We start from the raw sequence: 22,498 nt of genomic DNA on the forward strand, positions 1-22,498 counted from the left end.
ACTACCAATGTTTAATAAAAGCTATGAGATGTACCAGTCTGGCAATGCAGTCAGTGCTAGTGAGAAGCTCAGGTACCATGGGCATTTTAAATACTTTGTCAGGTCAATTAGCCAACAGACTTATTACAGCACTGCAAATGGGACTGGCTCCTCCAGCTGCCCTGGGATATTCCAAACACAAGGCTTCCTATTTTCTTTCAATGCTGTATTTACAACTCAGTGTGTTGTTGTGCTAACTTGGCTGTGAATAGTCAATCCACAAACCAGTTGATACTTCTTTTAAATATATGTAGTAAGAAATCCTAATTAGCATAACACTGGTATAAATGCTTACTCTTTGACTGTTACGAATAAATTCTGAATGTTCCCCTCTCTTTTGCTGACTGTGGAATGATTTAACACAAATCCATGTGGATGACCTTTTATCTTTATTTTTTTCCCTCAGAATTAATATTTTATACTAATTCCAGAGGTAAGACTAAGTAACTCCCGCACAATTCAAGATGACTTCTCAATTTCTTAGTATTAAAACACACAATGTAATTATGAAGTTATAAACCACAGAAATTACATCAAGGTGTTAAAAAACACACACACACACAGTCGCTGCACAGTTGCACATCAACTGTTCCTGTAGAAAAATATGCAGTACTTCCAAAAAAGATACCAGGTGACATCAGTGTTAGTAAGCAAATGTACTGCTCTTGGGATAGCCAAGCTTGTCCAGGTTGGGCTGACAGGCAAACTGAATCATTGGTGGTGGCCCACACATGAGAATGAGGGTCTCACTGCCAGGGGGAGGCAGGTGGGCTTTCAGCATGTCTGCAGTGACAAAGCCAGAGCTGTACTTCCAGTCTGCAACAAAGAAATTAATTCAGTTACTCCCAATCTCTGTACAGGCTGAAACCTCTTTAAACCTCATTAAGTAGCAGGAGAATCAAATTATGGCACCATCACTGCAAGCCAGGAAAGGGTTAAATTTCTCACTCAGCTCAAACCTAGTGATCCCCTTCCACAGGGACAACAAGCATGTAGATAACAAGGATTTGGTTGATAAGACATGGAGGTCTTAATAAATTATAAAATTTAAAAGAAATGAGCAGGTAGGAATAAAAAGGAAGAGTGAATCAGCTTTTCCAGGGAAGAGGCATCACCCAGTGGCAGGGAGAGGTATTGAGACCTGTACTTTTTCTTTTTCTTTTTTTTTTTTTGAGATGGAGTGGTGAGGTGACAAAGTTCAATGTCAACAAAAGCTCTCCAAGTCGTTTAGTGATAAGAGAAAACAAATTAAAAGAGGAAAGGATGCTAAACTATTTCAAGCAGTATAGTATTATTGAATGCATCTGCCACTTGAAGTGAGCCAAGAAGGAAAATGATGCTTAATCCATACACATTGCAGCTCTGTTTCACTAGAATCTAATCTGGAGCTGCTGCAAAACAAAGATGTGCACATAATATTTACAGATATTGAACAGTTTAGTGCCAACAACATGCTAACATAACCTGATTTGGGAGATAGCCCAAAACAGAGCTGAACTTTGGATGAAAACTCCCAAAAACTGGAATACATGAAAAGATGCACTCAGTAACACATCTGACCCAAATGAGGTTAATTACAAGCTCACACTTTTTAAGGCCCACCTGGCTTAGATCTGTTTTTAAAACAGGGTGTGGGGTAAGGCTGGTTTCTGAGGAGTTTCAAAGTGTAAGAACACTTGACATTACTCTGCTGTCCCCTTGAGCATGAGTGAAGCTGTGGCAGGGATAAGCAAAGGCATTTCCATATGTCCCTACCTTTTGGAGGTCTGTCCAGGGTGTACCACAGCACAAATTGCTCAGGGTGCCTCTTGGCAATGTCTTCTAGCTCAGCTCTCAGCAATATATCCTTTTCTGTCTGCAAAATGAGAGTGCTGGTTAGCTCTAAACCATCCCAGGAGCCCTCTGATGTGAACTCATCTGCCATTCACAACAAATGCAATGATAGAAACTATGCAAATCAAGAAAGTAATTGGTATTTCGTCCCTTCCACGATAGCCATTATCATCACAGGCTTCTGTAAAGAACAACAAACTGTGAGACTGAGCAGCCACCTAAACACAGTCCTAAAGATGGCAATTAGAACAACTTTTTAATCCAGGCTAAAATCACAGCAAGCTGGATTTGTCCCTGGCCCTGGCAAATGTCCCTGGACCAGCATGGTGAAGGTTAGCTGTACAAAAAGATTAGTGGAAACAAATCCTGTTTCCTTGAAATCAGTGAAGGACTAAGATGAGCAGAGGGATCAGGATCTGGTTGCTGTATTTACTCCCTGATGTAGGAATTCAGTGAAACCATGAGGAGACAGCTAAGTGTGAATGAGTATGAAACATGGGCCATCAGTTTAAAAAGCTCAGAGGCCAGCACAACCAAGTAGGCTATTAAAGAAGAACAAACAGATGGGTCAGAACACTCACCTGATTAGCAAAAAGAAGGTAACATTTTGTGGAGTCCTTAGGATCGTTTGTGATCTGACGGATCAGCTGCAACATAGGAGTTATTCCTGTTAAAAACCAAAATGGTTAAAGTGGGTATTTCTTTCCATGGCTACAGTTTCACTGTTAATGCTGCCTCCCTTCAAGTCTTCAATGAGATCTCAGTCTGCACAGGGCTACACACCTCTGGATTTCTAAACCACATGGAGTGCAGAGATTGGGGGTTTGTATTATGACAAACAGTTCCAAAACAAACCCACAATTCTTGTACTCAGGGCTTTTCTCTTCAGGATTCTCCATCGTGTAATTTTACCCCTCAAGACACTCTCTTAAAATTCTTTTTGTCACTGATGAAGTGAGTTCTCTGAGGTCACAAGGTAAAATTAGTATTCAAACCCTCAGATTGCCACACCCCAGGACTGAGCTCAAACCACTGGAATGCCTCGGTGTTGCCACCACGAAAAGCAATTAATGAAAAGAAATGCAGGTGTAAATACTCTGCTACTAAAGTACAGTGGTAGTCCTCACATATATCCAAAAAACATTTTCAATCCAAAAAACATTTTCATTCCAAAAAACATTTTCATTCTCTAGACACCCCACATGATGGGATTAGTTTTACCTGTTCCTCCAGCTATCATCCCAATGTGCTTTGCAAACTTTTTCTCTGCTTCAGACTTCTTATTAGGCTTGATAAGAAAGGTACCTAGAAGAAATATTCCAAACCTATTAGCTTCCAAACAAACATGGACACAAATTCCATGGGAATAAATTACCACAGGTGATCAATTAACAAAAAAAAAAAAAAATCTGGGAATCCCTCCCTTCTGCTGAGAAAGAGTCATCAGGAGAGAGGTCAGGATCCAGAGAAGTGCTGAGCATTCTGAGGTGAGATGTAAATGCACAGCTCCTCTCAGTCAAGATCAGTGCAAAATCTTTCACTTGCATCCTACAAGAGGATTACTTCTCTTGAGCTTATTTCCTCACAGTCACCTCAGACCTGATTTTAATTATGAAATGGAGCTGGCTCTCAGTCAGCTGGTTATTCAGTAACTGCACTGAGATCCCCAGAGGACATTTTAAGCCACAACCTCACTTGCTTAAGAAGCATCTGGAGCATCTCCCTCCACATATATAGCTGAGATATTTTATTTCCAGTGCAGACTTCTCAGTAATATAATGCAATAGCATTTTTTTTCAGATTTATAGTCCCAGGAGTGAGACACTCATCAGTTATTCCATACACAAAGTACTCTTTCCCATCATACCAACTCTGACAGGCTCATGGTCAAGTGTAGGAAAGGTGGTTTTTCCTCTTTTCCACTTAAAAAAAAAAAAAGATTCTCTACAGCTGTCAAGTTTTATAAAGCACCTCTGAAAATAACCAATACCTCCCTTTTGCTGTCCCACTTTTGTGTCACAATACCTGTCCCCTTATAGACCAGGAGTCCATTTGGCCCTCTGAAATCAATGGTATCTCCAATCTTCATGTTATCTAGATACTGGGACATCTTCCCACCTTCTGGAAACTTGGGGTTCACATTTTTGTGGTAGACCTGTAAGAACAATTATTTGCACATTATCAACCACTAACCTTCCTACAGACAGTATCTGCAGAAAACAATTCTGCAGGTTTGAAATTCAACACCAGAGAAACAAATCCAGGCAATCCTTTGCTCTCAGTTTTCTCTTGAGCCTTGCAACAGGAAGCAGCCAAACTCAGTAAAATGTGCTTTTGGGCACATGTCCCTCTGCTCCCTGCAAACAGCCAGGATAACAGGGATGGGTGGCAGGCAGATTATGTACTGCTGCCCTCATTTCACTATTGCCTCATGTCACCCCATTTTTGTAGCTGTTCCTTCTGAAAACAGCATTGCTGCATCTTTTCTTTCTAAATCTTTCCTAGTCAGCCACACAACAGCTTTTTCAGCTTTCAAAGCATGTAAGAAGCATTAAGCAGCTCATAACAAATTCACCACCCTTGTAACATGAAGAACAGAACATGCAAAAAATTATTTTAAAAAAGCCTAGCTTTTTGCCTGAGGACAAACTCTATCGTAGAAAAGGATTAGGAAATCCAGAAGTCCTGGGATCATTTAATCCTGCATCCCCGAGCTTAAAGGATTTTCCTTGTGTGACTTGTTTTCTGCTTAGAGCTGTTTGCATTAAACAGTAGCAGCAGCACAGGCATCTAGAGGGAGAGAGATAAGTATCCATGCACTGTCAAATCAAAGATATTAGGGAAATTCCTAAAGAATTGACAGGGAAGTGATTCTCTCCTCCCTCTACTCTTCCTCTGTCATCCCTCAGTGCCACACAGCAGACACACAGGATCCAACTTACTATTCAAGGGCAATGTGAAATGAGCTGTTTGCCGTGCAGTCACCCTATTTGAAAAATACGAGATTTGATGAAAATGAAATTGAATAAAATTAGAAAGAACGACGACGAAATATGATTACTAAATGAAAACAAACTCTTTCACTAAAATGAAGTGCTTGCCCTCCTTCCAGTTAGCAACTTATCTCTATTAAGGGAAAGCAGAATTTACCTTTATAATTAAATCAACGTAACCCTTTGTCTCATCACTGGAAACGGGGGTATAGGCTCGAACCACCAGATTCCCATCGATTTTTGCAGAAAGGTAAACATGCTGGCCTGGGGAGAAAGAATTACTATCTGATTACCTTTTTCATCCCTGGAGAACAAGAGAGAAAGGCAGGTATTGTAACCTGCTTGCGTTTAACCTGCATGTGTAACACATGCAATGACAGAGCAAATCTTTGCCACATAAATGCTGCATGAAACATTCAGTTTCTCCTCTTTTTTCAGCACAGAGCAGGCATCTCCCAGGAAGTAATACAGTTTCAGGATCTCATTCCCAAATTCTTAAGAATGAACCTGGATAAACACATGCACTGCAGAACACATCTCATCTGGTTTACCATCTGTCTAGTCAATTCCGTTACTCTTTCCCATACAAGCCAGAAGAGTTTGGAGAAAAGCAGGCAGCATGCAAGGACACGCTCACAGCAGGGAATGGGATGACCCTGACACCCGCCATATAGCTCAGGGAACTGCCAAACAGTGCAGAACAAACAGAGCCACATCTGCAGATCAGAGAGAGACTTTCCCCTTGCACAGATCTGCACTGACTCAAGGTCCAAGGTTCAGGGCTATCAGTGTTCCAGGGCACAGGGAAGAAGGCCAATCCTAGGCAGAAATTCGTGCCACAGAACTCCAGATAAAGTTGCATGGAAATGTGTGTAATTCAAAGGTAAGCACATGCACAGGAAAAGCTCTGAACATTTCAGCATCTTCCCAGGCAGCAGTGTTGTCCCCTTTCTCCTTTACAGTGTGACTGTATTTGCCAAAACCACGAGGGCAACTGCCAATAGACTGAGGGGACCAGATGGAAGTAGAATGCAAACAAGAAATATGAAAAAGCTTCGACATATACCACTCTTGCTTATACCCTGACTGGTGACAAATTCCACCAGGCTCAGTTCCATCTCACTGCACCATTTCTAGCCTACACCACACAAGTGGACAAAGCACCCACAAAAGATCAGAAATACAACCCCTGACATTTCTCTCTGAGACGGCAGCATTCAGATGCAGCTTTCAACTCCTTGCTTTGCTGAGCCTTAAATTCACAGTCAGAAGTCCAAGAACTGTGAGAAACCAGAAATACGAGTCATTGTTTACAGTACTTACCTACAGGTAATCCTAATATATGATTCGTGGAGGGTAGCCCAAATCTGAATTTCTTAGTATCGTGACTGATTTCCTAAAAAACCGAAGTTAGAATGAGATCAGCATCACCACTACTTTGAATTTCAAACTCTACTCAACACAATGTGCTTCAGCAAGCCTGCTCTCTGTTAGCTTGCAAACCAAATGCTGGGAAAGGACACAGAAACGGCTTTGAAAAACAAAGTTAAAATAACCAGGAGTTTCAGAAGCAGTCTTCTCCTCTTTACTTCCACAAGGAGTGACTTTTGCCTGCCTGCACAATCATCTTTACATGGATAAAAGCAGGAAACCCTGTGCCCAAGGCCAGCGAGCACATCGCATGCTTGCAGCCAAAGATCAGGCAACGCAGCCGTGCAGAAGCTCTGGCTGCCGGGCTTGCTTCTCATGGTGCACCCAGGACAGGAATCGAGGGAGGCACACAGCCAGCACGCAAACACGCAAAGCATCGGGAAACAACAGCTCGCAGCGTGCCATAAACGCTTTCACACACCCTGCTCTACCCTGCGAGCATCACAGCCTGGCTGCGGGGGACACAGCCCTCCTCGGACGGCTCCGTGCCCTGCTCTGGGATAGCCCAGGGTCAGGAGCCTCCCAGGCCAGCGCACCTATTGCCCTCGGCCCCTGGATGCCCCACGTCCCCGGAGCCCCGGGCACCTCCTTGTCCAGCAGCCGCAGCGGGTACTTGGCCAGCGGGTCCTGCAGGGTGACGGGGCCGCTCGGCCTCCGCGCCGTCCCTCGGAGCAGCAGCAGCAGCAGCGCAGACGCCGCCACCACGGCCACGGCGACGGCCACAGGCGCTCCCTGGGAGGAGAAGAAGGGCAGGCGGTGAGGGCACGGCGGCGGTGAGGGCACGGCGGCGGTGAGGGCACGGCCCAAGCCCCAGCTCCAGCTCCAGCCCGGCCCCTCACCGCAAACGCCTCCATGGCGGCCTCGCCCGCAGCTCCCGCCGCACCGGGCCCGCTCAGCCCCGGCCGCGCAGACCCCGCCCGGCGATTCCTCCTCCCGGTTCCTCCTCGGGTGCCGCCTCCTGATCCTCCCTCGGGTTCCTCCTCCCGGTTCCTCCTCGGGTGCCGCCTCCTGATCCTCCCTCGGGTTCCTCCTCCCGCTTCCTCCTCGGGTGCCGCCTCCCGGTTCCTCCTCCCGGTGCCGCCCGGGCCCAGGCGCTCCGGGGAGCCCGCTCCGCCCTCAGGCCGGGCGGGTCAGGCTGCCCCGAGAGCCGAGCTCTTGGTTTCACAGGATCGATGGGGTTGGGAAAGGGCTCTGAGATCCCCGAGGCCAAACTGTGAGCGGACACCACCGCGTCCAGCCTTTCCTTAGACACCGCCAGGGACGGTGACCCCACGGGCAGCCCCTTCCAACGCCTGGCAATTCCTTCTGCGAAGAAATAGAAAACGTGAAAAATGCGTGTTTTATGATTGGCTTTTCGCAAATATAAGGATGAATATTTTATGTGTTATGTTAGTTATGCTGTATTAATTTTCTCAAATATAGTTTTAGGTAATAACATAATGTTAAAATAGAAACTATGTATGTGGGATTTTTTTTTTTAAGGAAGGAATGAGGTACTCGCACCAGATAGCAGCCTCAGGACACCTAAATCTTTCAGAGAAAGAGGATTTATTGCTCCATCATCAGAAGAAACTAACTTCTTCCCGCCTTGCTCAGCCCTGAAGACGCTGTCGGGATTCAGAGGAAGAAGTTGACACTGACCAGACAGAATCCTTTGTTTGAATGGAATTTATGCATCATGTGTGAGGTGTATGAATATGCAACAGGCTGTTGCTTTTGAGGGTTAATCCTCTGTTAACGTGGGTCCTTTTTAGGGGTTATTTTGCCCAGAAATAGGTACCCGGACTGTCCGTAACTCTTTGTTCTTATTGTCTTGTATTGTCCTAATCTCAATTGTTCAAATTTTTATTACTCTAATTATATTGCTATTTTTATAACCATTTTATTACTATTAAACTTTTAAAATTTTAAAAGCAAGTGATTAGTGTTTTTCACCAAAAAAAAGAGGGCAACAAAGTTGAACTGTCAGCTCAGATGAAGAAATAGCAGTATTTCTGTGCACCCAAGGCATGGCAATTAATGGATTGCTAAATGAGAAATAAACCTGCCCTCGTGCTGCTTCTGGAAAAGTGCAAGGGAAACAAAGCCAGGGTAAAAGAAAACAGGGAAGATCCTAATGAGAATGGGGTTGTCGTGTCCTTTTGGGCAGACCCACAGTGGGAGGAGGGTCAGGAAGGGCACGGAATGTGCTACCTCCTCAGGCAGAGAAACACAGAGAGCAGGGCACCATTCCAGAGCTAACCAGAACAACCTATGGTCACAGAGCCTCACCTAAAAACTAAAATAGAATCCCATTACATGATCAGCATTGAAAGTAAATTTTTATTATTTTCTTTAGTTGTGTTAGGTTTTTTTAATTTAATTTGCATCAGAAAACAGTTCACATTGTTGCTAAAAGGTACTGGCACCTTACGAGAGACCAAAAAGTTGCCACAAACAAAAGCAAAACTAGGCTCCTTGTAAAATCATACTAGGAGAAACACAAAAGGCCAACAAGTAGCCAAGCAAAAAGTTAGTGCCATAACAATCAAATCAAAAGCAGACATTTTAAGATAGAATTTAAGACAGGAATTTTCATAAGAGATACCAATTTATCACTGCATTCAATATCATCACAGCTGACTTCACCTGTAGTTCTTCCCACACAATTTTTGCTATTCTGAGCACATCCACTTGAAATCCTTGTCTTAAACTAATAAACAGATAAAAGTCACTGTGTTCCTGTTAAGCAAAACAGAATAGCAGCCGAGAGATAATCCACATCTGCTCCCAGCATAAACTGAGACAGTCAGCTAATGGCAACTCCCACCATACCCAAACATTAACAGGCTGCTATGATAAAAATTTACAAAGGATATTTTCCTTCCATTTCTTTCTAAAGATCTCTTCGGAGAGCTTGGCAAAGATAGAGCACACACCCTCCATCAATAATGTAACACAGCTGTCAATCTGAATCACTAAATCTCAATTTGCCCATAATCCTTCCACTGTTAAGTATTTTCATAGCTTCACAAAAAACCTCATACTCAATATTTTGTGGGCTTTTGCCTCAAACTTTACAGTGAAGAGAAGTGGTGAAATATGTTTATTTTATTCATTGGAGAACAAAATCAGTGAGATTATTGTTCCCTCAGCTACAGAATAAAATTGAAAGTTTAAAAAAAACTTAAGAACCAAAGTTCGAAACTAATATAATAAAAAAGGAGGGTTACTGCCATGAAATGCTTGTATGGGAAAACTCTCTAAATATTTTTGCTATTAATATCAACAAAAACTAAGTGAGATATCTTACCTTTTAGTTATTATCTGGACCATTGGGTCAAAGGAGGATTATTCTTTTGCTACCTGTTGTACTGTCCTACTAATCTAGTTTTAAACACTACAGCTGAGAGCAGAAGGGTCTGCAAAGCTGACTGGAGCCTGTCACCACAGATTTCTGTGTGAACAGCCTTTTGGCCATTAAGCAAACTGCTAGTTACAAGTTAATGCACAGATTAATTAGGATAGCTATGAGTTCTTGCATGGTCCCTTGGCCTGTAACACCTGTCTTTTCAAACACTTTTGTTTGAACACCAAACAATTTGTAAAACCAGAAACTGTGTTAAAAATATCCTGCAGTATTTTTACAGTCTCCAGCACTACATTCAAGGACATGCTTGGCTCATGTGGCTTATTTTCCCTCTTTTCCCTTCTAAAATGGATTAACAGAGTGTCAGAAGGCTGCAGGTAATTTGTGACTGCTCCAACACACGTGAAAAGCCAAACTCTCAGTTCAGGTAAATCAGTAGTAAATTCCCCAGGGTAAGTATCAGCTACTCTGGAATCTGTTCATCAGTCCAAGAAACCTGCATGCTCCCACCAAATTTTGTTTTCAATGACATTTGTGTTTTGGGAATGTTTTACAATGGGATCCATCAGAACTGTTCTTTTGACAGTCACACAATAAAAATGGGGAGCTCAGGAAAAAAAAGAAGAAGAATAAAACAGGGCAAACTCTGCAAAGTTCATCAATGAAGACAGGCTGTAAACTTGTCAAAGTGGACTCAGCTGCCACCATGTGTCAGTTCCTGCTCCTCTACTTCCTCCCAACCCTGAGAAATGAAGTTGCAAAGCCACAGCAAGGAAAACATTCATCCACACATGAAATGCAGTAGAGAGTGGAAGAATAATGATACAACTGGAAGAAATAAGATTTTCAGAAGTTACTGCTGATTTAAGTTTGCTTCTTTTTTGGGCATTCAGCTAGGGATATTTTAAACAGCCAAGACCTCAGGGAGTGCTGGACACCCAAATATAAAAATGGCACCCTGGAAAAGACCTCAAATTAATCATCTAACAATAGCAAAAGGATTAATTTAATGGTTGTTTTGTTGGGTTTTTTTTTCATACATACCACTACTATTAATACTCATCTTGATCCAGTTAAAAAAAAAACCAAAAAAATGAATATTGGTGTATTCACCTGGGTATTTCTTCCTTCCACATCCCAAGCCCCAGCTAGTGATTCCATGGAGAGTGTAAAACCCCGAGTTGTCTCCTGAAGGACAAACTAATGGGCCTCCAGAATCACCTGCACAAGGACAAAGGAACCTTATCCTGAGCCAACATCACTCCTGCTGTTTTTAAACTCTCAGTTCAGCAAGGAGAGATCCCAGCTGCTCACGTGCTTGGGGTTTTCCATTTTTAAAAGACAAAAGAAAGGCACAACCTTTGTTCAAGGGTAGTAACTCTTTTTGCAATATGGGTAATTAAAATTTGACTGCTAAGGAGTCGTGCACTGTGAACCACCACAGCTTGTTTGCAAGAAAACAGCTTTGGGAGGTTTTGCACTTCCCTTTCTAGAATCCACCTGGCCCAAGGGTAACTTAGTCCTTGCCATCCTCCAGAGGGAATCTTGCACAGATCATCCCCAGGATCACTTTACTGGGAAGGTTTATGTAATAGCTCTGACATATGTCAGGTGCCAGGATGGAGACTTCCAGCTGCTGCAGTTTTTTCCCCTTTCCTCTGTCTTGAATTAAAACACATCATCCAGTAGAGGCATGAATTAGTGGTTCCAGAAGGAAGCTTTACTCCTCTCCTTTTCAAATGGTCTCAATCTAAATTACCTGATTTCTCTCCCCCCACCCATGTCCCTTCACGTCTAGCTGAGCTTACACAAGTGAAAACTTTTTAACGTGTCTGTTCTCCAAAAGCTAACATATAGACAGAAGGACTGATCCAGCACAGAATGTGGTATTTAAAACACAGCCACAACATGCTCAAGCTGCAAAGACTGCATACCTCCTTCAGGTGTACCTCACCCTGTGACCACACACATCCTCGAGGGCTGCAGCACCTCCTCCCCGGCAGGGAGGCACACCGGGAGCACGGAGAGGGTGAATTCCAAGAGCTCAGCCAGATGCAGCAGGGCAGTGTCAGAGTCCAGAGTGGTCTCGTTAAAATTTGGGTGGATAAAATACTGCTTGATTGACCTTTTCTAGGAAAGCTAAGACATTGACATTTTATGGAAGACTCGGGAATGCGAGGCTTTAAGTAACTTTGGTTTTATAAATTTCCGAGGTGCCTTAAGAAGGGAACACATTTAAAAGCAGCTCCAGAAACCGCCAGCTTTCTGATATTAACAAATCAAGATTATGCATCTGTGACATGGAATAGGGAACATGCAGAAAACTCCATCCAGCAAGGGTAGGAAGAGAGTCTTGGAAAAACTTTTATTCAGTGTGAGCCAAGTGGCAACTTGTGCCCTAATCTTTCTGTGTTGGTGACAGTCACCTGTGAGCACAGAGACAATGCACCTCTCACTCCCACATCCTCTGGGATTCTGAGCTTTGGAGCTCAGTGAAGGCACAGATCCGTGCTGACAGTCACACAAAAGCTGTTGTGCAAATGCAGATTAGGATCAGCGTTCAGGCTGTTGGATTGCCTCATCATGGAGAATTTGGGAATCGCATTTACATTAAAAACTATTTTGAAGGATTGATTTGTATCAATCAATTCTGCTGGATGGAAGCAGCAGGCTGCAGGGACACCCTGTGCAGCTACAGACATTCCCAGAGCAGGGCTCATCCCACTGCACTCGCCTGGAATGAAGGCAGCTGTGACGAGCCATTCTTGGGCAAGGACTGCTCCTCCACAGATGTGCTCATCTGCAGTTTGCACACTGGCCTGCCAAGGCCACAAGTAGGGCACAGCTTCTTCACCTTCTGTTATCCTACTGAAGAGGAACCTGGGCTGATTTGAAGGCATCCCACAAGCATCCTCTGAAACAGAAAGCACTGGTGTTCCAAGAAGGCTTTAGAGGTTAGGTTAAGACTGGGAGAAGTAAAGAACATTCCAGTTAAGGGCAACCCCACAGCTTTTGAAGCTCCACCTCCCTCTTTTTTGCTAAATCTTCCCATTTCCCTCATTTAATAGGATCCAAATGTTTAGACCACCATGAGGAGATGATCCTAGCAAAAACAGAGCTTCACCAAGATGAAAGCTACCATTACCTTCAGGAGTTTTAGCCTCAAACCTACAACGAACAGCGACTCATCCAGTTTTCTATAGACTACTAGAGGGTGAAAGGGCAGTTCTAAAATGCTGATTGTCACTTTCAATTACTCTGTAGTCTTTGCAGTTGTTTTCACCAAAGGAAGTAGCTGAAATGTTATTGAATTGCTGTACATCACTTAGCAAGATGAAGGAAACAAGAAAAATTAGGTTCTGCTAAAGCCAAAGCATGTAAATGTCACTGTGCATATTTTTATTTCCTCAAAATATCTTACTAAAAAATCTGGACCAACTGCAATCATAATCATTTTGAGAATTTATAGTCCAAAAGGAACTCTCTATTCCCATGAAGGAAGCATAACTTAGGTTGTCTTACCTGTTATAACCTTTATTTCTTCTTCAGTAACATTCATGTTTTCAAAATCTTCGTATTTTCATAGCTTCACTCTATCTTCACTCTCTTCTACTTCAAAAGACTGTTATGTAAGCTTTAAATCAAAAAATTAAAGAGTGAACCTTGTTGTGAAAGTCATATGGAAAAAAATTCAAAGATCTACAGGGTCTTTAGGATTGTGAATGATTCCTGCAAGGTTTGGTTGCTGTGACATTCAGACCTCTCACGGGTGATACATAAATATTAAATTTTCTAGAAGAACCTGTCATGATGAAATTTAACCCAGGAAATCCTATTTTACCATAACCTAAAGGACAAATCCAAACCTACCTGTCTTTTGGGATGGATAGTGATTCCTCTTAACTGCACCCAGCAGCATTATTCATGCTCATGTTGCTTGATTTTGTTTGTCCTTAGCTGTATCATTTCCTGTTAACTCAGTGGTGCCCATTTCCAACATGGAGACACATGTTCATGTTATCCCTTGACTACGTGGTCCTCTAGAGCACAGATAATCCACTGACAGCCTGCCAGGTTGCTGTAGTGCTCTGGGCAGTGCATACTCTCCTTCTTCAAGGAGGACAGCCAGCAGCTGGAAATCCAGGCAGACAAAAATGGAAAGGAAAGCACCAGCTGGAAATGCTGTCAGAACAGGAACATCAGGAGTTCTTTTAAGACTCAGCAGGTGGCCCTTGGGCCCGTCCTTATGGCTGGTGAACTGCTGTGCACAGAAAAACCAAACACAATTCTCCAGGACGTGTTTTAGCCTCAGCTGCCTGCCTCAAGGCTCCCCCATGGAAGCATCATCCACACGGAAATACCACAGGAGTTTCCTCTGGTTTATTTTCTCTTGACTTTTTTTTCCAGGTCCCCACCCAAGAGTGTAGGCAGGCACATTACTTGGCCTAAACTTACCAGGAAGAATATCTGGTGTAAGAGCTTTGTAGGTAATGGAAAAACCAGTTCCATAATCCTCATCATTAGAAACAAATTTCAGCCTTATGCTATTGGAGCCAATCAAAAGAGGTAATGGAAGATCTCCTCCACAGAATTTCCCTGAAACATAACATTAGAGAATAATCACTGTTTAAAGCCTTCAGTTACTTGAGAAAATTGCATGTACCATTTTAATTACTTAGCCATAAAATTTTAGGGTTAAAGGGAAATTTCCTATTCATCCTTCTACTTTCCTTATTAATCCATTAGCCCGAATAGATTCACACTATTAAAAATTGAAAATCATTGACACCAGAAATGTGATACAATTCCCTACCAGGCATTTTCCAACCTCTTCACCTCCCACATTCTTTTTCTTTTATTTCAGATCCTATGTCTCAATGTATCAATCAAGCAAGTGAAACAATCAACCACCACCCCATTGGGTGCCCTTGCTGTTAGAATGAGGAGTGCTCTGGCAGGTTATAGATCTCAAAGGTCTTTTCCAACCTCAATGATTGTTTCAAAGAACAAGGGGACAAAAACTCCCCCATGAGTCTGTCATCTTTTGAATAGACTGATAAAGAATCATAATCACAGGACGTTTCTGGCCAGAAAAAGTGGGAGAAACGAAGGCATATGTAATTCCCTTCTGGCACAAATAGAGTCCATACACACAATCTGGAATAAGAAATCAGTTCCCATTCACAAAAATGCAACCAAAACCTGCACTTGTATGGGGAATATTCTCTGGGGGAAGACTTTGTTTTCTCTGCTTACTGATGGTTTTGATAGACTGTTCAGGCCTTCCAGGAAAATGTAATTCCCCTTCACTCTTGCAGAGTTTGCCACCCTAAACACTACAAAACACTGTGAGTTAAATCATAATGAAATTAATTAGGTTTGACACATGCAATCAGCTGTTCTACCAAAAATCTCAAACATCTGGAGGATACTGTGAGACAGGGTTGCGCAGCTGCACTTTGTTTCTGCTGGCAGAATGATGCTGTGTCTTTTCTCTCTTTTATTTGGAATTCTGGTAAATCAGCTTTAAACCCCATCATCTGGGAGCAAGAATGAAGCCCTGCCAATGGACTCTCAGTTTTTTTGTAAATGGCAGTGCTTATTTTTTAGCTTAAAGAAACTCTTGTCTCCATGAAGATTTCAGTAGAAATAATTTTCAGTGAGGAAGAATGGATACCCCAGGGCACAAGAAAAATGTTCATGGCATCCCATCTGAAATTATTCCCTTGGTTCTGTTACAGCGGGAGACTTTTGCAACGTTTCAATGCACTGTTAAAAATTACTTTAATAGAAGAAGCAGAAGCTTTCCTCTTTGGTCAAGTGTCAGCAGAAACACAACAGCACAAAAATAATCTCCTCTTGCCCTTCCTTCTGCTTGCCAGGTAACCCAGTGAGAGCAGCATTTATCAACAACTATGTAAACACAGACAAATTTAAGGAGTCAAATACTTATTAGATTACTGCACCTGCAGCATCCTGGGAAGACCAATAAAAACTGGCAAAAATGTTTTCAGAAAGGTTTCTTCCTTTATAAATTGCAGTTGTTTTGGGGAGGGCTTTTTATGCTTTGACACAAATAAAAGATACTGGGGGAAAGTAATGTACTCACCTGTGGAGCTTTCCACTTTCAGATCTAATGAAGGAGGGATAGGGAAAGGGGTGGAAAAAGAAGAATAAATTACTGCAGTTTCATATTCACAATTTACTTTTGTCCATGTGAAATGGCAATTTTGTACAGCTGGCACTGAGGTAACTCCCAGTGGTTTTTTTTGGGGCACAGTTGCTACAATAAACTAGGGCTTGGAATCAAAACAAAATTGCAAGTTCAGGGAATGCTGACATTGGAACAAACCGTTCTGGAGTAGCCACTACCAGAATGAATCATGCTTTGACAGGCCACTACTCAGTCTGAGCAGCACTTTTTCAGAAGCTAAACCCTTTTAATTTTTCTCTGACATTATGGGTGTTCCTTCTTTGAATCATCAATTGAAGATGGTTTCTAACAGGAAATTTTATTTTTCTCCTCTCAGTTATTTTCTTCTCATTGACTAAACCTCTTAAATAACTCTCCCTCAGTTTTTCAGTTCTCTGTGTAAGTTTTAACAGTGTCTCCAAATCCCTTTAACAAAATTAGCCCAAAATAGAAGAAAATGTCAATTCAGTTTTGTATACCCCCAGTAAAGTTCACCCCTGCCATTTATATCTCCAGCTCCATGATTTTGGCAGTGGTGCCTGATGGTCACACACTGTTCCCTAGCACAGAGGGAATTCATGGCCTTTTGGGAAGAGTGAACAAAAGCACTTCTGAGCGTGGCTTGTCCCCATGCTCTTGTCAGATGCCTGATCCAACATGTTTCAGTTGAGAAAAACGACAAGTGATTTCAAAGAGGTGCACATGGAATCTCTGATACTTTCAACTAGTGAATTTACACTAAAAAAAAAAGAAAAATTCCAATAAACATGCTAACTGGCTAGCTGCATAAAAGGATCATTCTTAAAAATAAAAAAAGGGTCCAAACAGGAAGTAAAGTGCATTTACAATGCTCCCAGTTTGGTTTTGACAGCTACCTGTCAGTTGCACTTCAAGGGACTGTGAAATGCTGCATTGCTCTGACAGGAAATCATGTAAGTGTTGTATCCTGAGGAAAGATAAAATTAAATAAAATGTTCAGAGACAGAGGATTTGTCACAAGCAAGGGACGCGTTACTGTGGGGACTCAATTGCCAGCACTCATGTTCTCCTGAAGCCAGCACAACACCCTGCTGAGGTCTGGGAATGTTCCCAGGGATCCTCTGTTGTAATGTTTGTTCTTCTCACTCCCTGTCCAGCTGCAGGCACATCCCATCCCCAGGAGATGACACCAGCAAGGCTCCAGGCCCCAGGCTTGCCTCAGCACAAAAGGGGTCTCCCTGGAAAAAAGCCCAGCAAAATCCCAGGAGCCAGAGCTGGTACAGCTGAGCAAGCCTTAATGAGTTTGTTGGGGTCTCTTTTGTGCCTTACTAAAAGCCTGCAACACAGGGGACAGTTGGCTTTAAAAGAGCTGTAAAGACATGCACATTTTTGGGGTGTTTAGTCAGGATTGTCAGGAAGGGGAGAGACAGATTAATTCCCTCATGGGTTCATCTCTGATGTGCTTGAGCATGTAAAAAAGGAGTGAGGAACAATCACTTAACCTTTATCCCACTTCCTTTCCTTCCTGTAATCCAATTCTTTCTCCTTTCATCCTCTGGATGTTTCCAACATCAATTAATTTATCAAGTGTTCTGAAGTTAGAAATCCCTAAACGTTATTGCACTGAGGTACATTGCAAAATTGCTCTCAGGAACCTGTCCTACAACCCATACAACAATTAACATGGAACCATGTCATTAAGTGCATTGCCCCATAGGGGACTTTTGAAAGAATCCCTACATCCAAACCTCCCAATTTACAGTGAATTTGTTTACTTTGGCACACAGAGCTCCCAAGAAACACTCCTAAGCACACAGGGCCCTGTGTGCTGGCAGGCATCTCTTCCTGCATCTGGAAATCCAACACACACTATGGTGTCACCTTGGATGGATTACATTGAAGTTGACAGTGCTCTTGAACACTCTCTGCTGTTTAGGACTGGGAGAGTGACTTCATACAACACCTGAGGGAGCAGTCCATCTGAAACACAAATCAATGTTCAGAAGGAAAGCTGGAAGGTAAACTTAATGTCACTGTTAATACACCACAAAAACTGGTTTGAAGCCTGCTCTAAGCTATGTTATGGTCACAAGCATGTTTTGGCCAACATCCAGTTTTTTGTATACAAGTGGTTTTACTTGAAAAAATTCCAGAATGTTTCAAAATTCAAATACAGGTCTAGTTTTTGTGATTACCCATGTTGAAGTAATTCACAGGTAGGTATAGAAGCAAAATCCCATTTTGAGATTACTCAACTACAGCTACTCTTCCAGAAAGAGTGGTAAACAAAATAAAAATCATAAACAAAGGTTTATCAGGAAGCAGGATGGGTTCTGAGTCCTCTCCATGTAGTCGCAGCTCTCTTCATAGAGAGCAGGCAGGCACAACTTCCCAAGGAAATTTCCTGGGAATCCCAGCAAGGAACCTCAGAGGAAGAGAAAACAATTCTTACCTCTATTCTCTGCTCCTGTTGTTTTTGCACATGTGGAATGTGTTAGGAGGATTGTTTACCTGAAGGGATTTGGTAGTTGGATTCTGGTGATGGTTGTTTATATTAATTAACCAATCACTCAAAGCTGTGTCCTGGCTGTCTCAAGACAGTCATGGGTTTTTCTTTAGTATGATTTCAGTATTATTTCATATAGTATTGTATCTCTTTAATATAGTAGAGTGTAATGTAGTATAATACAGTGTTAATAAAGCAGTTGTTCAGCCTTCTGAATCAATGGAGTCAGATGCCAGTCATTCCCTGTGCTGGGGGCTCCCTGCATTTCATATCTCCACCTGTTTCATTGCTTTTTCTAAAATCAGGCTGGACTTGAATAATACATTATCACACAACGGCTTGGGTTGGAGGGCACCTTAAAGATCCAATCCTGCCTGCCCTTCCCGTTTTCTCAGAGCTCCATCCAGCCTGGCCCTGGACACTTCAAGGGATGGGGCAGCCACAGCTTCTCTGGGCAGCCTGTGCCTCACCACCCTCACAGTAAAGAATTTTTTCCTAATATCCAATCTAAACCTCTTCTCTTTCAGCTTGAAGCCATTCCCTCTGGTCCTGTACTCCCTGCTCTGGTAAAAAGTTCCTCTCCAACTCTCTTGTAGGCTCCCTTCAGGTACCGGAAGGCTGCATTGAGGTCACCCCAAATCCTTCTCTTCTCCAGCGCTTTGTTCTGCAGATAAAACCACGTTCACTTGTGCAACCCTGCCATGGGTGTGAGCCTTGCTTCACCTGGTTTCCCCCAACAATCAGAGCAAAAAGGGTAAAATAACTCCACGGGCTGGTCTCTTGCACTTTCTGCCCACGCTTAGGATCTGAGGGAGGAAAAGGGGGAAAAGAAGGAAGGATTCAGTCTGGATTCAAGTTTTATTTCTGTTTTGGTAACATGCAATTGGAAGGCATGGCCTGGTACAAAATTCAGTCTTTCTGCCATGTCAGGAAACAGATCTTATAATCCCTAATACAAACTGCCCAGGCTAAAAGCTAAACTGGGCTAAGAAAAACATGAGCAGAAATTCTCTTTCAAGCAAGTTTTGGAATCATTTTGGAACTAAATTGCTGTTTCATTATGAATTTCAGAAATCTGTTTACAACCAGCATTCGTATTGAAAATACTTCTGACAAACAGTCAAAATACAAATAGACCTTGATCACCAACAACAGTGGCTGGATTCTCCAGAACATCTCTAACTATGCCAAATTTACTTCTTAACCCACTATTATTATCATCATCTACGATGGCCGAGTGAAGCTGATACCCTTTATGTGTTTCTAAAGGAGAATACTTACAGAAACAATTATCTGCAGTGCATTTGGTTGGATTTTAAGAAAGACAGAAGCAAAGCAACCAGTTCTGCCCAGCAGCAAATTGTAAAAGAGAAATTCTTTGTAGTGCACTTCTCAAACCCAGCAGTGGTCACAATTTAATTTTTTTTCCTTAAGGTGAAAACTTCAATGACAACTCATCGAAAACACATCTCTAATAGATTTAACTGCAAACTCTGTTAAACTCTCCATTGTGAAAAATCCATAATCATGGACCATTTTGTTGTTGCTCTGGCAGGCAGGAGGGTGCGCTCAAAGGATGGAGGACCAACCCTTGTACAGATTGTCTGGGAAATGTGGGATTCTCCAGCCTACCAGGTGAATCCAACATCTACAAAAAAGGGGTTTGCTGTCACCTCAGCATGGCTGATGCAAGTGATTACAGTGACACAATTGGGCTGACACAATGCTACTTACACCAGCTTTTAAATAAAAAAGGCTTTCTCTAGAAATGAGCCTGTTCATTTATCTGATTTTTTCCATTCTTCCCTAATTATCACTCCACACACCTTTTTCCCCTTGTGCAAAGACACAAGGACAGGGGAAAGAGAGACAAATTTTTTGGAAAATTTGATTTATGTTTTACCAGAAAGAATTTAGTACTTGGCATATGGGAATAAATAAATTTTAAAAATTAAAAATCAGATTCACAAAATATTTTTTTCTTTCAGCATTGAATAATTCTATCCTCCAATGCAAGAGTAGTTTAAAAGTGATAAGTTAATTTTTATACATATTATTCCAAACTTTTATTATCTGTGTTTTAATAAACTCTAAAAGCCCTTATCCTTTGCAGTTTTTAATCCCAAGCAATTCCTGACTCCTTTACAAGCTGCTGGTTTCCATTCTTGTTTTCTTTAATTATCTTGTTTTCTTTAATTTTTTTTCTTAAATTAATAAATCTTCATGAAGGAAGCAGGAACAGTTGCTATCATTAATTGTTCCAGAAAAGGGATATTCTAGATTCTAAGATATAAGACAAAGAAAGGGAAGACCTGCTGCATTCTGTTTGTACCCCATGGGTATCCTGATAAATCATGACCTTGCTGGAAATTTGAAAGTATTTAATTTTATTTATTTAATCATTAATCACACTTAACATTATTTGTTCTAAATCATCAAGGAATCAGGCAAAATTTTGTGAGAATTACTCATGGAAATAAAACTTTCATGTAGATAACTTAGAGGGTGAAACCAATGCAGCTTCTTGATATCAGCAACTGCCTCCCAAGCTTGTCACTGCCAAGCAGAACCACCAGGACCTGAAACTATTTTAAAAGATGTGAAATTTCCCTGCTGCCTTTCTGCAGAGCAGCTGGCACAGCACAGAGCTCTGGGACACAGAGCAGCCCCCGCAGCTGCAGCTGGCTGGGGGAAAGGCTCATCCTGGGGCTGAGTGGAAACACAGAGGGTTTGGGACACAGAGAGGGAAACCCAGCCCCAAAGCCTGCACTGCAGGGCACCAGCAACTCACTGAAGGAGAGGTTACTCATTAATCCAGCTACAGAGCACTTACCTCCACTGATGAGTTTTCCAAATGCCTCGGTTTGAAAAATCAGGCGTCTGCTAAGGAAGGCAGGAGCCTTCCTTGAAATGGAAAATGTAAACCTCCTCCCTCTGAATTATTATAATTTTGAAATTAAGGGGCTCTCAGGCAAAGATACGGGAGTAGGAATAACAGTTCTTTACTAGGAAAATTAAAACCACAAATTCAATAGTAGGAAAAAAAGAAAATAAACCACTGTCAGAGTCAGAATACAACCTGACACCCTGTGGGTCAGGGTGGTGGCAGCAGTGCCATTCCATGCTGGCTGCAGCCCTCCTGCAGTGCCAGCTGTGGTTCTGCTGGAGCAGGGATCCTGGACAAGGGGGGAGTTTTCCTCTGAAGCTCCAGGGCTGCTGGAGATGGGCCTGTTCTTCCTCTGGGAATGCAGTGGGGAAGAAAGCTGCTCCTCTGGGAATGCAGGGCAGAAGAAAGCTGCTCCTCTGGGAATGCAGTGGGCAAAGGCTGCTGTGATGTTCCCAGGGTCAGATTGTATCCAGGTAGGAATGCTTGGCTCCTCCCCTGGGCAGAGCACCTCCCATGGGATGATGGAATTTTCTCAGCCATGCAGGGACACTCACTGGCCATGGACAGCAGAGATCTCCTGGAGGGAGGATTGGCTGTGGGAGAGATAAAGAAAAAACTGCCAATGAACAGCAGAGAACTGCCCCAGCTCTGACAGATGGGGACAGAACACACACCCCCATTTCCAACCTAAGACACCAAATTTAATACATCATGGTTCTTCTACACACCATCACTGAAGTCTGTGCTGTAAAATACTGAAACCCTCTCTGAAACTTTTTTTTTGAGGCAAAATTAATTTACTGTGGCATGCTTTGCTAGCAACTTACCCAGGCAGATCTACACATGGAAATAGAGCTCACAGGGAGAGAATCAGTTGCTATTTGCCCCAACAATTTCTACAGCTTTTGAGGAGGCAAAACTTCATATTTCCTGCACACTTTATACTTAGCCAATATTACAGACCTGAGAAACACACCACAAGTTTATAATGTTGTTGGCAGCATGCCCAGTGTTTTATTGTTTGGCCAAGGGGCTCTCAATAACTATCCCCCCCAATCCACCATCAGTGACCACCCCAACAATCATTTATGTGTTTATTCAATTCTAGTTTTTCATCCTTTCCCGTGCCAGTCAAAGAATAACAAACCCCAGCTTTTATTCTGAATATGCAGTTTTATAAGAATTGAATATAAACCCTGCCCTAGAAACTTTGAATTGCAGTTGTTTGCTTTTTTCTGCTACAGATGCAGAATTTATTATGAGTGCAGTTTTCCTACTAATCCTAAGG

At 42.4% G+C, this 22,498-nt stretch overlaps 2 protein-coding genes across 2 annotated transcripts; both read right to left on the bottom strand.

Annotated features, from left to right (window-relative positions):
* Positions 1–405: 405 nt before the first annotated feature.
* On the bottom strand, positions 406–7,236 carry LOC119701177 (NADH-cytochrome b5 reductase 2). Its single transcript, XM_038137415.1, has 9 exons — positions 7,136–7,236; positions 6,882–7,028; positions 6,189–6,261; positions 5,023–5,129; positions 3,898–4,027; positions 3,094–3,177; positions 2,454–2,539; positions 1,795–1,894; positions 406–855 (listed from the first exon to the last, which is right to left on the bottom strand). The coding sequence occupies exons 1-9, from the start codon at positions 7,148–7,150 to the stop codon at positions 683–685; spliced, it is 915 nt and encodes a 304-aa protein (XP_037993343.1). The 5' UTR covers positions 7,151–7,236; the 3' UTR covers positions 406–682.
* A 25-nt stretch (positions 7,237–7,261) lies between these two features.
* OVCH2 (ovochymase 2) lies at positions 7,262–21,288 on the bottom strand. Its single transcript, XM_038137994.1, is given in 16 exon segments — positions 7,262–7,601; positions 9,589–10,875; positions 11,164–11,307; positions 11,580–11,825; positions 12,371–12,557; positions 13,675–13,777; positions 13,968–14,241; positions 14,654–14,802; positions 14,902–14,917; positions 14,920–14,991; positions 15,755–15,778; positions 16,871–16,990; positions 16,993–17,051; positions 17,638–17,797; positions 18,935–19,129; positions 20,941–21,288. Coding segments are annotated over 15 exon segments (2,166 nt in total). The 5' UTR covers positions 21,134–21,288; the 3' UTR covers positions 7,262–7,601; positions 9,589–10,651.
* Between the last annotated feature and the right edge of the window lie 1,210 nt (positions 21,289–22,498).

This window comes from Motacilla alba, chromosome 5 (genome assembly GCF_015832195.1).
Source record: "Motacilla alba alba isolate MOTALB_02 chromosome 5, Motacilla_alba_V1.0_pri, whole genome shotgun sequence".
Lineage (NCBI taxonomy): Eukaryota > Metazoa > Chordata > Aves > Passeriformes > Motacillidae > Motacilla > Motacilla alba.

Excerpts from the sequence above, each read along its gene's own strand:
- LOC119701177 (XM_038137415.1), bottom strand. Across the intron at positions 5,130-6,188 it reads TATATTAGGATTACCTGTAG|GCCAGCATGTTTACCTTTCT; the intron begins GTAAGTACTGTA and ends CTTTCTCCCCAG. Across the intron at positions 3,178-3,897 it reads CCTGGTCTATAAGGGGACAG|GTACCTTTCTTATCAAGCCT; the intron begins GTATTGTGACAC and ends TATTTCTTCTAG.